At 43.0% G+C, this 12,374-nt stretch overlaps 1 protein-coding gene across 5 annotated transcripts in view; it reads left to right on the top strand.

The window, feature by feature from the left end:
* LOC139562881 (SLIT-ROBO Rho GTPase-activating protein 3-like) overlaps nucleotides 1–12,374 on the top strand; it is a 69,323-nt gene that overhangs the window by 21,383 nt on the left and 35,566 nt on the right. For all 5 annotated transcript variants that reach the window (XR_011672461.1, XM_071381021.1, XM_071381016.1 and 2 more), the window contains exons 2-4: nucleotides 5,315–5,510; nucleotides 8,460–8,622; nucleotides 10,576–10,638. Coding sequence is in view for 4 of the 5 variants with exons in the window: in XM_071381021.1 (XP_071237122.1) it covers nucleotides 5,315–5,510; nucleotides 8,460–8,622; nucleotides 10,576–10,638 (422 nt within the window). In the remaining variant the exon portion in view is untranslated. The remainder of the gene's footprint in view (nucleotides 1–5,314; nucleotides 5,511–8,459; nucleotides 8,623–10,575; nucleotides 10,639–12,374) is intronic.

Genomic DNA, 12,374 nt, shown 5'->3' with positions numbered 1-12,374 from the left:
CAGGTACAAAAGTATCTTTAACCGCGATAAAAAAGCCAGACTACGGTTTGCAACTGCACATGGGGACAAAGATCATACATTTTGGAGAAATTACCTCTGGTCTGATTAAACAAAAATTTAACTGTTTGGCTTTAATGACCATTGTTATGTTTGTAGGAAAAGGGGGGAGGCTTGCAAGCCGAAGAACACCATCCCAACCGTGAAGCACGGGGGTGGCAGCATCATGTTGTGGGGGTGCTTTGCTGCAGGAGGGACTGGTGCACTTCACATACTAGATGGCATCACGAGGAAGGAAATTGATGTGGATTTATTGAAGCAACATCTCAAGACATCAGTCAGGAAGTTAAAGCTTGGTCGCAAATGGGTCTTCCAAATGGACAATGTCCCCAAGCATACTTCCAAAGTTGTGGCAAAATGGCTGAAGGACAACAAAGTCAAGGTATTGGAGTGGCCATCACAAAGCCCTGACCTCAATCCTGTAGAAAATGTGTGGGCAGAACTGAAAAAGCGTGTGTGAGCAAGGAGGCCTGCAAACTTGACTCAGTTACACCAGCTCTGTCAGGAGGAATGGGCCAAAATTCACCTAACTTATTGTGGGCAGCTTGTGGAAGGCTACCTGAAACATTTGACCCAAGTTAAACAATTTGAAGGCAATGCTACCAAATAGTAATTGAGTGTATGTATACTTCTGAGCCACTAGGAATGTCATGAAATAAATAAAAGCTGAAATAAATCATTCTCTCCACTATTATTCCGACATTTCACATTCTTAAAATATATTGGTGATCCTAACTGACCTAAGACAGGGAATTTTTACTAGGATTAAATGTCAGGAATTGTGAGAAACTGAGTTTAAATGTATTTGGCTAAGGTATATGTAAACTTCTGACTTCAACTGTATATGCATAGTCACTTTAACTATACATTTGTGTACATACTACCTCAATTGACCCAATTAACCAGTTCCCCTGCACATTGGCTAACCAGGCTATCTGCATTATGTCCCGCCACTCACCACCCGCCAACCCCTCTTTTACGCTACTGCTACTCTGTTTATCATATATGCATAGCCACTTTAACCATATCTACATGTACATACTACCTCAATCAGCCCGACTAACCGGTGCCTGTATGTAGCCTCGCTGCTGTTATAGCCTCGCTACTGTATATAGCCTTCGCTACTGTTATTTTTCACTGTCTTTTTACTGTTGTTTTTATTTCTTTACTTACCTATTGTTCACCTCATACCTTTTTTTGCACTGTTGTTTAGAGCCTGTAAGTAAGCATTTCACTGTAAGGTCTACCTGTAAGATCTACACCTGTTGTATTCAGCGTGTGACAAATATACTTTGATTTTGATTTGAAAATGGATTCAAAGGGACCTCCCTCTGCTGGTGACTTGTTGAATATGCAATTCTAAAGGAGTGCTGTGATTGGTTTTCTGTGTATAAAATTAGTCATATCATTAAAAGTACAGGGCCCCCTCTGGAAATTTGACGTGTTTGAAGAGTACATTGTTACAACCAATATGCCAATAAATAAGCTAAATCTAACAGGGTAGTTTTGAGAGTCTTAAAAGGGGCCTAAAATGGGATACAAATGTAAAAAGCATATTGAACATCCTTCCTGCCAATGCAGATCCAATGTGAGAATTGCCAAAACAAAAATGTTCCACTCCCACTGGTTTGGAATGCACCCATTGATTACCCTCCATTATTTGATTTTCCACTTAGATGTTCATTTATTATAAATGACCCATAATCTGATAGTTGGATGCGGGAAGTATTACGGTGACATAATAAGAGGAAATCATGTTGTTTGATGCTCTATTTTTACACATGGGGTAGCGAGGCTGGCTGGCAGCAGGACCGTCATTTCTTCCCACTGACTCCTTTCAGCAGCACATACAGTTGAAGTCGGAAGTTTACATACACCTTAGCCAAGTGTATGTAAACTTCCGACTTCAACTGTACAGGCTATTAATTGTTATTAAGAGACTCCGATTGTGGTCCAAATGGCACCCTATTCCCTATGTGGTGCACTACTTTTGACCAGAGCACTACATAGGGAATAGGGTGCCATTTGAGACACAACCTCAAAGTTGCCCTTGTCCCAGCCCATTATGCCAATAAACAGAAGGGCTGCTGGGAGGGAACGGAACACAGAAGTGGAACACAGAAGTGGAACTCTGGCCAGGCTAGTGGAGATGCATCCAGGGTTCCTTATCCAGGCAGCCATGGAGACCATGAGGGATACATTTCCAACAAGCCGGCCAAGAAATAGAAGGCACACACACACACACACACACACACGCTCTTGCTATTTTTGTGCTGCTTTATTCATCAATACAAAAACCCCATTGAGAAGTAAACAAAAGTGCCTTTTATATGCAAGGGGCAGTATAATCTGGTTCATTGATACATTTCTAAAGACTTCCTGTCTGTTTGCTGGGTAGTGCATGATGGGTAAAGGCTGCCAAGCTGGAGACTTGGAAGGGTTCAATCATGATCTCCATATTGCTTAATCACTTGGACTGGTTCTGTTAAGGGAATCGAGAGAAAAGATCAGTTCATCACCACATTATGGAAATGCCTTGGACCATCTGTTCATCTACAGAATCTAAAATCTTAAATACTGTGTTTTTTTACATTTATTATTTGGATATTTGTACTGTGCTACTAACTGCGCTGTAAGTGAGTCATTGGATTTTACAGAGCTGCATGTGTGTCTCTGTCTGCATGCGTGTGAGTGAATGTCAGTCTCTCTGTGTGTGTGAGTGTGTGCTCGTAGCTGCAGAAGGAGCCTTTAGACGCGAGATGCATGTCTGGCTGATTTAGGCAGACAGGATGGAGAATAGGATATAGGTCAGGGCAGCCTTCTGAGATCTACACATTGTTCTGCGAGCGACCACAAAGAAAAGTTTGTCATTTTAAAATGGCACACATTCTTTGAATTACAAGCTTTCGGCAGTTTGGAAACTATGCTCGTATTCAAAGTCAAAGAATGGGGGAAAATGCCAATCGTTTTTGGTCAGCATTCTTCAATTATAATCAAAATACCTGAGTGGAATTATGAGTTAATGGCGTATGGCTAAATTGAACTTAAAATAACACGCAATGTAGAAACCTTTGCAGTCTCACATCGCCATTGATTTAAGTGTATCTTTAAGCAGCATATCAAACTAGGGTTGGGCGCTATTCAGATTTTCATATCGTCATACCGTCCTTCTTTCATCCCGGGATATACGGTATTACCGGCTTTGTACACAAGGGTGTTCCAATAAATGCCCATTGGTCGTCTGTTACCAGAATGCTAACAAAGTTAGCACAAGTAATAGCACATTTCCATGGAGGCTGCTAGCTAAATAAGCTAATGAATGCCAAAGAAAATTAACGAATTGCATAGACAGGCAATCCAGCTCATAAAGTTATAGGTAGGAGCTACGGAATAAATTTTTTGGTGAGTTTGGACATCTACAAGCGAACATGAACAAGCGACATTATGCAAATTAACGACGTTTTGACGCATGCTTGTTAGAAGGAAGAACAGTACTGGCTCTGGAGCAGCATGTGTACACGCTGTGTCTGTGTGGAGTCTGGATTCGCCAGGGCAACAGGCCTACCTGCTCTGCTCAGAGAAGAGGAGGGATGAGAAAACTGTCTGAGAACGGAGAGGAGAAAAAATACTATTAAATTAAGATATTTGTACAGCTGCCACTAACTCATATGAAGGGCTTTGACGTCTCAAACACGGCAGAAAGCTAACACAATATGATGCCCCGTCACTTTATTAATTCAGCTACTTACTTAGATAACTAGCAAGGTAAACTTAGGGGTCACGGTTAACAAAAGATTCTGCGTTTTTCACACAGGAAAACAATATAAAATGCGTAGGAAATATCTTGCTGCCTTTTGTAAACACAGATGTAAAATGCTTCTTATTGTAATTTCTGCTCTGCATCAGACACATTTTGTGCTTCAGTTGCACTTTTCCACTCAGATGAAAAATTCACAAACTGTCATTCTATCGGCAGACAACGCTCGAACTGATGTGTAGCTACTTGTCTCTGGTACTTCTCTCAGTGTAGCCAGCCTACTTTTCTCCTGTAAAATGCACTTTAAGCAAAACATTAGGAAATGTAGCTGGCTACATTATTTCAATGTTAAACATTAGAAATATAATGGCCATGCATCGTTTTTACAAAAAAAGATCTTGCTTTTTCATTGTAAACTCATTTACTTGTGTGGCTGCCAGCCAAATAGCGTTGCACTTCTGTTGTCTTCTGATGAAAATTAAGCTTTTTTTCTGCCGAATGTGTTGCACTAATGTATTTTCTGTGAAGGAAAACTAAAGTTGCACATCCCTGATCACTCTATTGAAGCAAAAAAACACTGTTGACTTTCAATATAAAACGCGACCCCTGTCAATACACAGCTGGACTCACCTGCTACGGTTTCTCCTGTTGTGCTATTTGCAAACAAACACATGACTGGCTCAACTGTTCTGGGGAACTGCGGTAAGCTTCATAATGTTAAATAATGTGACAGGTGAAATGAAGAACGTGATCTGCTTTATCTCCTAACGTATTGCACAAGTTGACTGCAGGTATTTATTTCAGCAGCTAGAAAATACACATTTATTGAAAAACTTCAAATAAATAGTTTCAACGGTATTTCCAAATACCCCGGTATACTGTGTATTTGGTATACCGCCCAAGCCTATACTATACGCTATAATATTTGAAGAGGTTACCAATAGGAATATTAACACAGCTTTGCATAGTAATCATCGATAGTTATGTACTACTATGTGCAGCTACTGAACGCCTGTATCTCCAAAGCCCTCACATCAGCAGAGCCACACCAGTGCCACAGTGGCTTACTGTGACTTGAGTCCCTAAACGATGATTTAATGTAATGAGGCTTGTGATCTATATGGGCTGACACAGTGTGAGGGGATGCTGATATAGTCTGCTCTCTATCTCGCTGTGCTGGCTTCTGGCTCACAACCCTGGCCTGAGCAGGCCAGCACCTTAGCTACAGTATTCAACAGCAAGCATGGAGAGCCCAGCATAACACATTATAGACAGTGACACCCCAGCAGGAAGCATAGAGCACTCTCCATAGGCAGAGGACAGCAAGATCCAACACGTGCACACACACTTTAAACATTTATTTGGAGACATTTTTATTTGTTTGTTCTTTTGTATGTACCTTTGCCTCCTGCCTGCCCACCCTTACGACCGCAAGACGCGTTTACCTGTTTCACACTGCCCCTCTTTTGAAGGTGTGCTTTCCTCATTTCTAATTGTCAGAGATCCGTAACCAGTTGGTGGAGCAGTTCCGATGTCTTGAGCAGCAGTCGGAGTCCCGGCTACAGCTTCTGCAGGACCTGCAGGAATTCTTCCGCCGCAAGGCCGAGCTGCAGTTGGAGTACTCCAGAGGCCTGGACAAACTGGCCGAGCGCTTCTCCGGCAAGATACGCTCCTCCAGGGAACATCAGCACTTTAAGTGAGTATTGTTGTGTTGTGTGTACTGTCTGTCTGGTAATCCTGTAATTGTGCTATTGTCTTATCGTACGACTGTATGATAAACAGAAATGGTATATACTTGACAAAAATATAAACGCAACATGTAAAGTGTTGGTCCCATGTTTCATGAGTTGAAATAAAAGATCCCAGAAATTTGCCATATGCAGAAAAAGGTATATTTCTCTAACATTTTGGGCACAAATTTGTTTATATCCCTGTTAGTGAGCATTTCTCCTTTGCCAAGATAATCCATCCCCTTGACAGGTGTGGAAAATCAAGAAGCTGATTAAACAGCATGATCATTACACAGATGCACCTTGTGCTGGGGACAATAAAAGGCCTCTCTAAAATGTGCAGTTTTGTCACACAGCACAATGCCACAGATGTCTCAAGTTTTGAGGGCGCGCGCAATTGGCATGCTGACTGCAGGAATGTCCACCAGAGCTGTTGCCAGATAATGTTAATTTCTCTACCATAAGCCGCCTCCAATGTCGTTTTTGAGAATTTGGCAGTATGTTCAACCGGCCTCACAACCACAGCCCAGGACCTCCACATCCGGCTTCTTCACCTTGTCTGAGACCAGCCACCTGGACAGCTGATGAAACGGAGTAGTATTTCAGTCTGTAAAAAATCCCTTTTGTGTGGTAAAACTCATTCTGATTGGCTGGGCCTGGCTCCCCAGTAGGTGGGCCTGGATCCCCAGTGAGTGGGCCTATGCACACAGACACACACAGAGAGAGAGAGAGAGAGAGAGACACATATATATACACACACACACACACACAGAGACACACACAGAGGCACATACACACACAGAGACACATACACACACACACAGATACACCCACACATGCAGCGAGAGAGAGACACAGACACAAAGACACACACATCCTTATGCACTCTTGCACTTGACCTGACTATGCATCCTCTTGCTTGACATCCTCGTTGGTTTTTGAGTAGCTTCCTCTATGGTCAATTGGTTTTAGTGGAATCTATATGGATGAGATACCGTGTAGACTATCAGAGAATACATGGATCATTCTCCCCTCTTTCTCTAGTCTCCTCTCCTTCTCTATTTTCATATCTTTCTCTAGTCTCCTCTCTCGACACCCCATTGTCCCAGTTGCACCCTCCTCACATTAAATGGCAATCATTATTTCTGTCTTTCAAAGGTGGGATTCAGAACTCACCGAGTGCTGCACTCACTTGGCTGCTCGAATCTCCATGTTTTTAATAATTCCATCCATGCCTCCCTCTCCTCCCACCCTCGCTCCAGAGCGCGCTCTCTCTTTTTATTTCCTCAAACCCCCGGTGGTCTCCTTCCCTTTTTATCCATTTTGATCTTTTCAGGTTTTCATTTCAGTGTCAAACTCAATAAAAGAAGAGGCACATGACAAACAGAAAAAACGTTTTCAAGTTGCCCGAGAAGAATGCATGCATGGGGAAAAGGGTCATTATATCATCTCCAGTTCCGCGCAGTGCAGATCACTGCAGTGTTGCTCCCCTGCTAGTAGTGGTCTGTTATCTGCAATGGACAGCTCAGAGACAGCTCTTAGAGTATATAACCTCTATAAGAACGTCTTAGACTATAATTCTGCCAAGATAGTTTACTTTTGATTGAGTGCAGAGCTACTTGCTGGGTCGGGCCCCAATTGAGTTCCTGGAAGCCGACTGTATGTCCGGGATCAATCATTCACATCCTCCACCACAGATAGGGAAGCAATGGGGACTTTTTATTCAAAGGATGCTGGATAAAAAGGAAGGCGCTGACGAGAGCCTCAGATGTGTGGGCTGTGGAGTAGCCTAGGATACCTGGAGCAACATATTAAAGCGAGTCTCTTTTAACTATCCACGCCAGGAACTTCTTTCCTTATTCTTTTTATTGTCTGTTTTGACATCTTTTCACTTGTATGGTTGGAGAGACAGGAGTCAAGAGCCCCCAGAGTGGGAAAGACTTTGAGCAGGGTTGGAGTCGATTGGAAATTGAAGGCAGTCAATTCAGGAAGTAAATTCTCATACAAAAATACAAAAACAGGTTTTGCAATCACTTCTCTATAAACTGAAAAGTAAATGCAATTAAAAAAAATATATATATATTTTTTATTATTTTAAATTCAAATCCCTTCTTAAATTGACTGCCTTCAATTGGAATTGACCCCAACCCTGACTTGGAGAGACTGACTGAGATCAAGACTGCTCCTGTAGAAGACTCTGATATGCATTATGATGTGTCAGTAATAATTAAGGAGAGGAACCTCGACCTGTACACTATCTTTTCATTATAACAATTACATCGCATTAAAGAAACGGGCTCACCGTCATCTTGAAGCAATGTCATGCAGTTTATTCTGAGTGGTGTAGTGCTTTATGACTGGTTAGCTTGCTGTTGTTGTGCAGACTCCTCCTAAGTCACTCGTTCATTACTCAACCTGTGGTTATTGATGTGTTTGTAGAAAAGACTAGAGGTTACTTCTCAAATAGGCTTTTGAGTGTGATGTGCGGTGCATGCTTAGCAAAATTCCATAGTATAAAAGATACCTCCCCCCTCACACAATGTTACTTCAGTTAGCATGCTCAGCAGAAGACGCCTATCTGGCTCTGTGTGAAGTTATATAAAGAGAGGTGCGTGCTCAGCCAAAGATGCCTATCTGACTGTGATGGTGAGACTTAGTTTCCGTCTTTCACTGTGTGCTACTTCCTTTTCCTCTTCTACAGGAAATGAAGAGAATGTGATAAACGTATATCTCATCTCCACATCAAAGCTTCATCTCACCTACAGGCTTTCATTTAACAACACCTCACCTTCTCTGCTGTTAATTTCCACACTAGTATCTGCTAAACTACACTGGTAGATTCCAAAAGCTAAACGATATTGGGGACAAACAATAATATTGGTTGCATTAACCCCCCCCCCCCCCGTTATTTCCAGGAAGGACCAGAACCTGCTGTCGACAGTGAACTGTTGGTACTTGGTTCTGAACCAGACAAGGAGAGAGAGCAGAGATCATGCTACCCTCAGCGACCTCTACAACAACAATGTCATCTTCCGCCTGGCACACGTCGGAGAGGATGTCATCAGACTTTTCAAAAAGGTCAGGACACCCCCGCCCCCCCCCCCCCCCCACACACACACACACACCACAAGCACATGCACACAGAAGCTGGAGGAGGAAGCAGGTGATACAGGGAAAGGGAAGGAAAGGAATTTGAAAGTGGGAAAGGTGAAGAGGAAGCACATAGGGGTGATTACACACACACGCCTGGGATACTAACCTACAGTATGTGCTGTCAGGCTGGGCTAGTACCAACCTCGTCTACCTCTGGATGTCAGACCTACAGCTGAGAGATGTGTTCCCCACCTTCAAATGTATTTTCTTCCCTTTCTCTGTGTCACCTGCTCCCTCCTCCAGCGTTTCCTGTTCTTCACAACATCTTTGTCTTTCTAAAGTGGTAAACAAACTACATCTGGTAAACAACCTACAAGTATAATCTCCGCTTCTATCCTGCAATTTTTATGTCATTAAATGACTGAAGGATACATTGCTGCATGAAATGTCCCTGTTAATCTTCACCTAAGTATACACATTAGCTATAGCCTAGGACCCATCAGAGCTATAAAGCATGTCTCAGAGAGAGAGTTAGAGCAGAGAGTGGCCATGGTTCAGGGACTGCAGTATGATGGAACGATCTGGCTGGGGGAAGCACAGATCAGTATCGATCCACAGCAACCGGCTGAGGTCTCACATGATTTATGTCCTCTGGGAATGGATATGCTGTCAGGGGGAGCCGTGATGAGGCTGGGTTACTCTTTCCTGGTGGGTTGTTCCTGCCTGGTGGGCTGGGCTGCCTGGTGGGCTGAGTTGTTACTGCCTGGTGTGCTGAGTTGTTACTGCCTGGTGGGCCGAGTTGTTACTGCCTGGTGGGCCGAGTTGTTACTGCCTGGTGGGCCGAGTTGTTACTGCCTGGTGGGCTGAGTTGTTGCTGCCTGACGGGCAGCTCAGAGAGAGGTGGCTGAGTAATTGCCTGTTGAAAAATGATAAAATCTCTCCCACTGCAAGAAATGGGGAGTTGTGGTGTAAAGTTTGTTACAATGTCAAGGATGATAGCAGTAGCACCACCTATGCCAGGGTTCCCCAACTGACGGATTTAGCCCACAGGTGGTTTTATTTGGCCCCTCAAGTTTTCTGAGCAAAAAAAAAATATATAATTGTCATGGTTGCACCAAAGACTGTAAAAACACCAGGAAATCAGCTCCAAGTTATTTTAATTTTGGAAATCTGTCCTCAAGTATTCCCACACGAAGAGACCAATGTTAGCATGGTTTGAAATGGTTGTTTCAGTGATACATTATATCTGTTTGGGCTTCTTGGGGTCAATTTGCAGTCAACAAATTATTTGTAATTATGTTCCGGCCCGCCGATCATCCGCTCAAGACAAAATCGTCCTGATTACCGATCTATGCATTCCATACCACATACCATCCGGGTTCAATGTAGAAGCAAATATTGTGCAACATGAATATACTAAACTAAAAATAATGTTAATGACTACTGTTTAAGTTGTTCTTATGTGTAAATGTAGTGTTGCTGCCATAGCACCAATCTCTGATGAAAGTGGAGTTGATTAGGCCTAACTCACTGCTGCTGGGCATAACAACCATGGCCGTGACAACCTCCCATCACTGACGCCTAAATACTGCACTTTTAACCTGTAACACACTGTAGTGTATTACTGAAGAGGAAAACCGTTCCTACTCTTACAGGATTATTTAAACCACTCTGCTTTCCATACTTCCTCGTCTATTAGCTGCCTTCCTGTACACAGCCTTTTCATAAATAGAGAGAAACAACATGTCGTGGTGTTCAGTCATCTCCCATACAAATACGTCAAAGGGAAACGTATCTCTTCCATACAGACACATGATCCCGGGAAACCGATGTATTCATGCCTCAGGGAAACAACCAGGTCTGTTAATGGTAAACATGTTCTTCCTGTCACCTGTGAGATTGATTTGCACACTTCATGCTTCCTCTGCTTCTTTTCAGAGCAAAGACATCGGGGTGCAGATGCATGAGGAGTTGGTAAAAGTCACAAATGAGCTCTACACTGTGAGTAAACATGTCATTTTCTCGCTCTCGTCCCTCTTTCTTTCTGTCTCTCTCTCTCGCCTCTCTCTCTCGTCCCTCTTTCTTTCTGTCTCTCTCTCCCTGTGGCCTCTCTCGCCCCTCTTTCTTTCTCTCGCTCTCTCTCGCCCCTCTTTCTTTCTTTCTTTCTTTCTTTCTTTCTTTCTTTCTTTCTTTCTTTCTTTCTTTCTTTCTTTCTTTCTGTCTTTCTGTCTCTCTCTCTCACCTCTCTCCCTCTCTCTCGCCCCTCTTTCTTTCTGTCTCTCTCTCACTTGCCCCTCTTTCTTTCTCTCGCTCTCTCACGCTCTCGGTCTTGCTCTTTTTTTTCTCTCCTTCCTTTTCTCTTCCCCGATATCTTTTCACTGTACAGTGTCTCCTTCCATCGACTCCCCATTTTTGTTAGTTAGCCTCCTGAAGCTAACGCCATTCCGCTAGACCCACCTCTGACTCTCTGCTCTGTTGTCTCTGGGTTGCCCAGGATATGCCCAGAGCAGAATAGCTTTATCAGCACTCCAGCAGCACAGCCTTGCTGCACAGGTCATTTCTTTCTGCCCTGGAGGACATTAAGAATTAGCATTTTTCCTCCCGCTGTGAGAGAAGTTGTAGTTGAAGGAGAAACTGTACTTGCCATTGGCTCTGCTCCAAGCCGACTCAGCAGTTTCCACTGCAGTGGAGGTCTGCTCACTGCCAAGGTGTATCGTCACATATTTACATATTCAGCCCATGCTACACAGGATCAAACACAGATCTGTTGTTAAAGTTAATTGGCATCCTTCTCTTCTGTCTGTAAATTGACTGTGTACATGAAGAGTATGCATAAGCAAGCACACGCACACACAATAATGAATGCTCAAAGACACCTGTCCCAGGTTGTTTCAGTTTGATTTGATTAAACCAAATCAAATTGCATTTGTCTCATGCGCCAAATACAACAAGTGTAGACTTTACCGTGAAATACTTACTCACGAGCCCTTTCCCAACAATGCAGTTAAAAAGTAAGAACATTACAAATGGATTAAAAGAAAATAGTAACACAATAAAATAATAATAACGAGGCTATATATAAGTTATATACAAGGAGTACCAGTACTGAGTCGTGTACTGGGGTACGAAGTAGTTGGGGTGATTGATTTAGATAATATGTACATGTAGGTTTGGTTAGGTGATTGATTGATTGAAGTACAATGTACATGTAGGTAGGTGTTTAATTAACTGTTCAACAGTCTTATGGCTTTCGGGTAGTCCACGATCAGCTCCTTTGTCTTCCTGACGTTGTGTGACTTGATGTGTGTGCTTGTGCATGCGTGAATGTGTGTGTATATCTGTGTGTGTGTTTGTGACAGGAAGGCACTCATTTGTGAAATGTGATGCCTGTTTCTGAAATGCCAGGGCATCGCTCTGTAACACAGACAGTATGGACTCTATCGGCTGTTTAGCCAGAGTCCTGGATTACAATCAATATGTAGAGAATGACATTGTCCACCAGCCAGACAGCTAAACCAGCAGTCACGTTACAGAGGCTGGTATTATATCAATTGTATTAGAATGTTGATCCTGTTCGTTTGTTTTGGTTGGAACACTGTGTTGAAATGGATATAGAATGGCTGTGACTGACTAGTGTCGACACATGCAGTGTCTGTCCATTCACATCCCTCAGATAGATATTTAAGTGTTGTAGGCAGGCCAGTGAGCATTGGTAAAATAACACGACCACACTGTGC

This window comes from Salvelinus alpinus, chromosome 2, assembly GCF_045679555.1.
Source record: "Salvelinus alpinus chromosome 2, SLU_Salpinus.1, whole genome shotgun sequence".
NCBI classification, from domain to species: Eukaryota; Metazoa; Chordata; class Actinopteri; order Salmoniformes; family Salmonidae; genus Salvelinus; species Salvelinus alpinus.
This window is presented reverse-complemented; position numbering and strand designations above follow the sequence as displayed.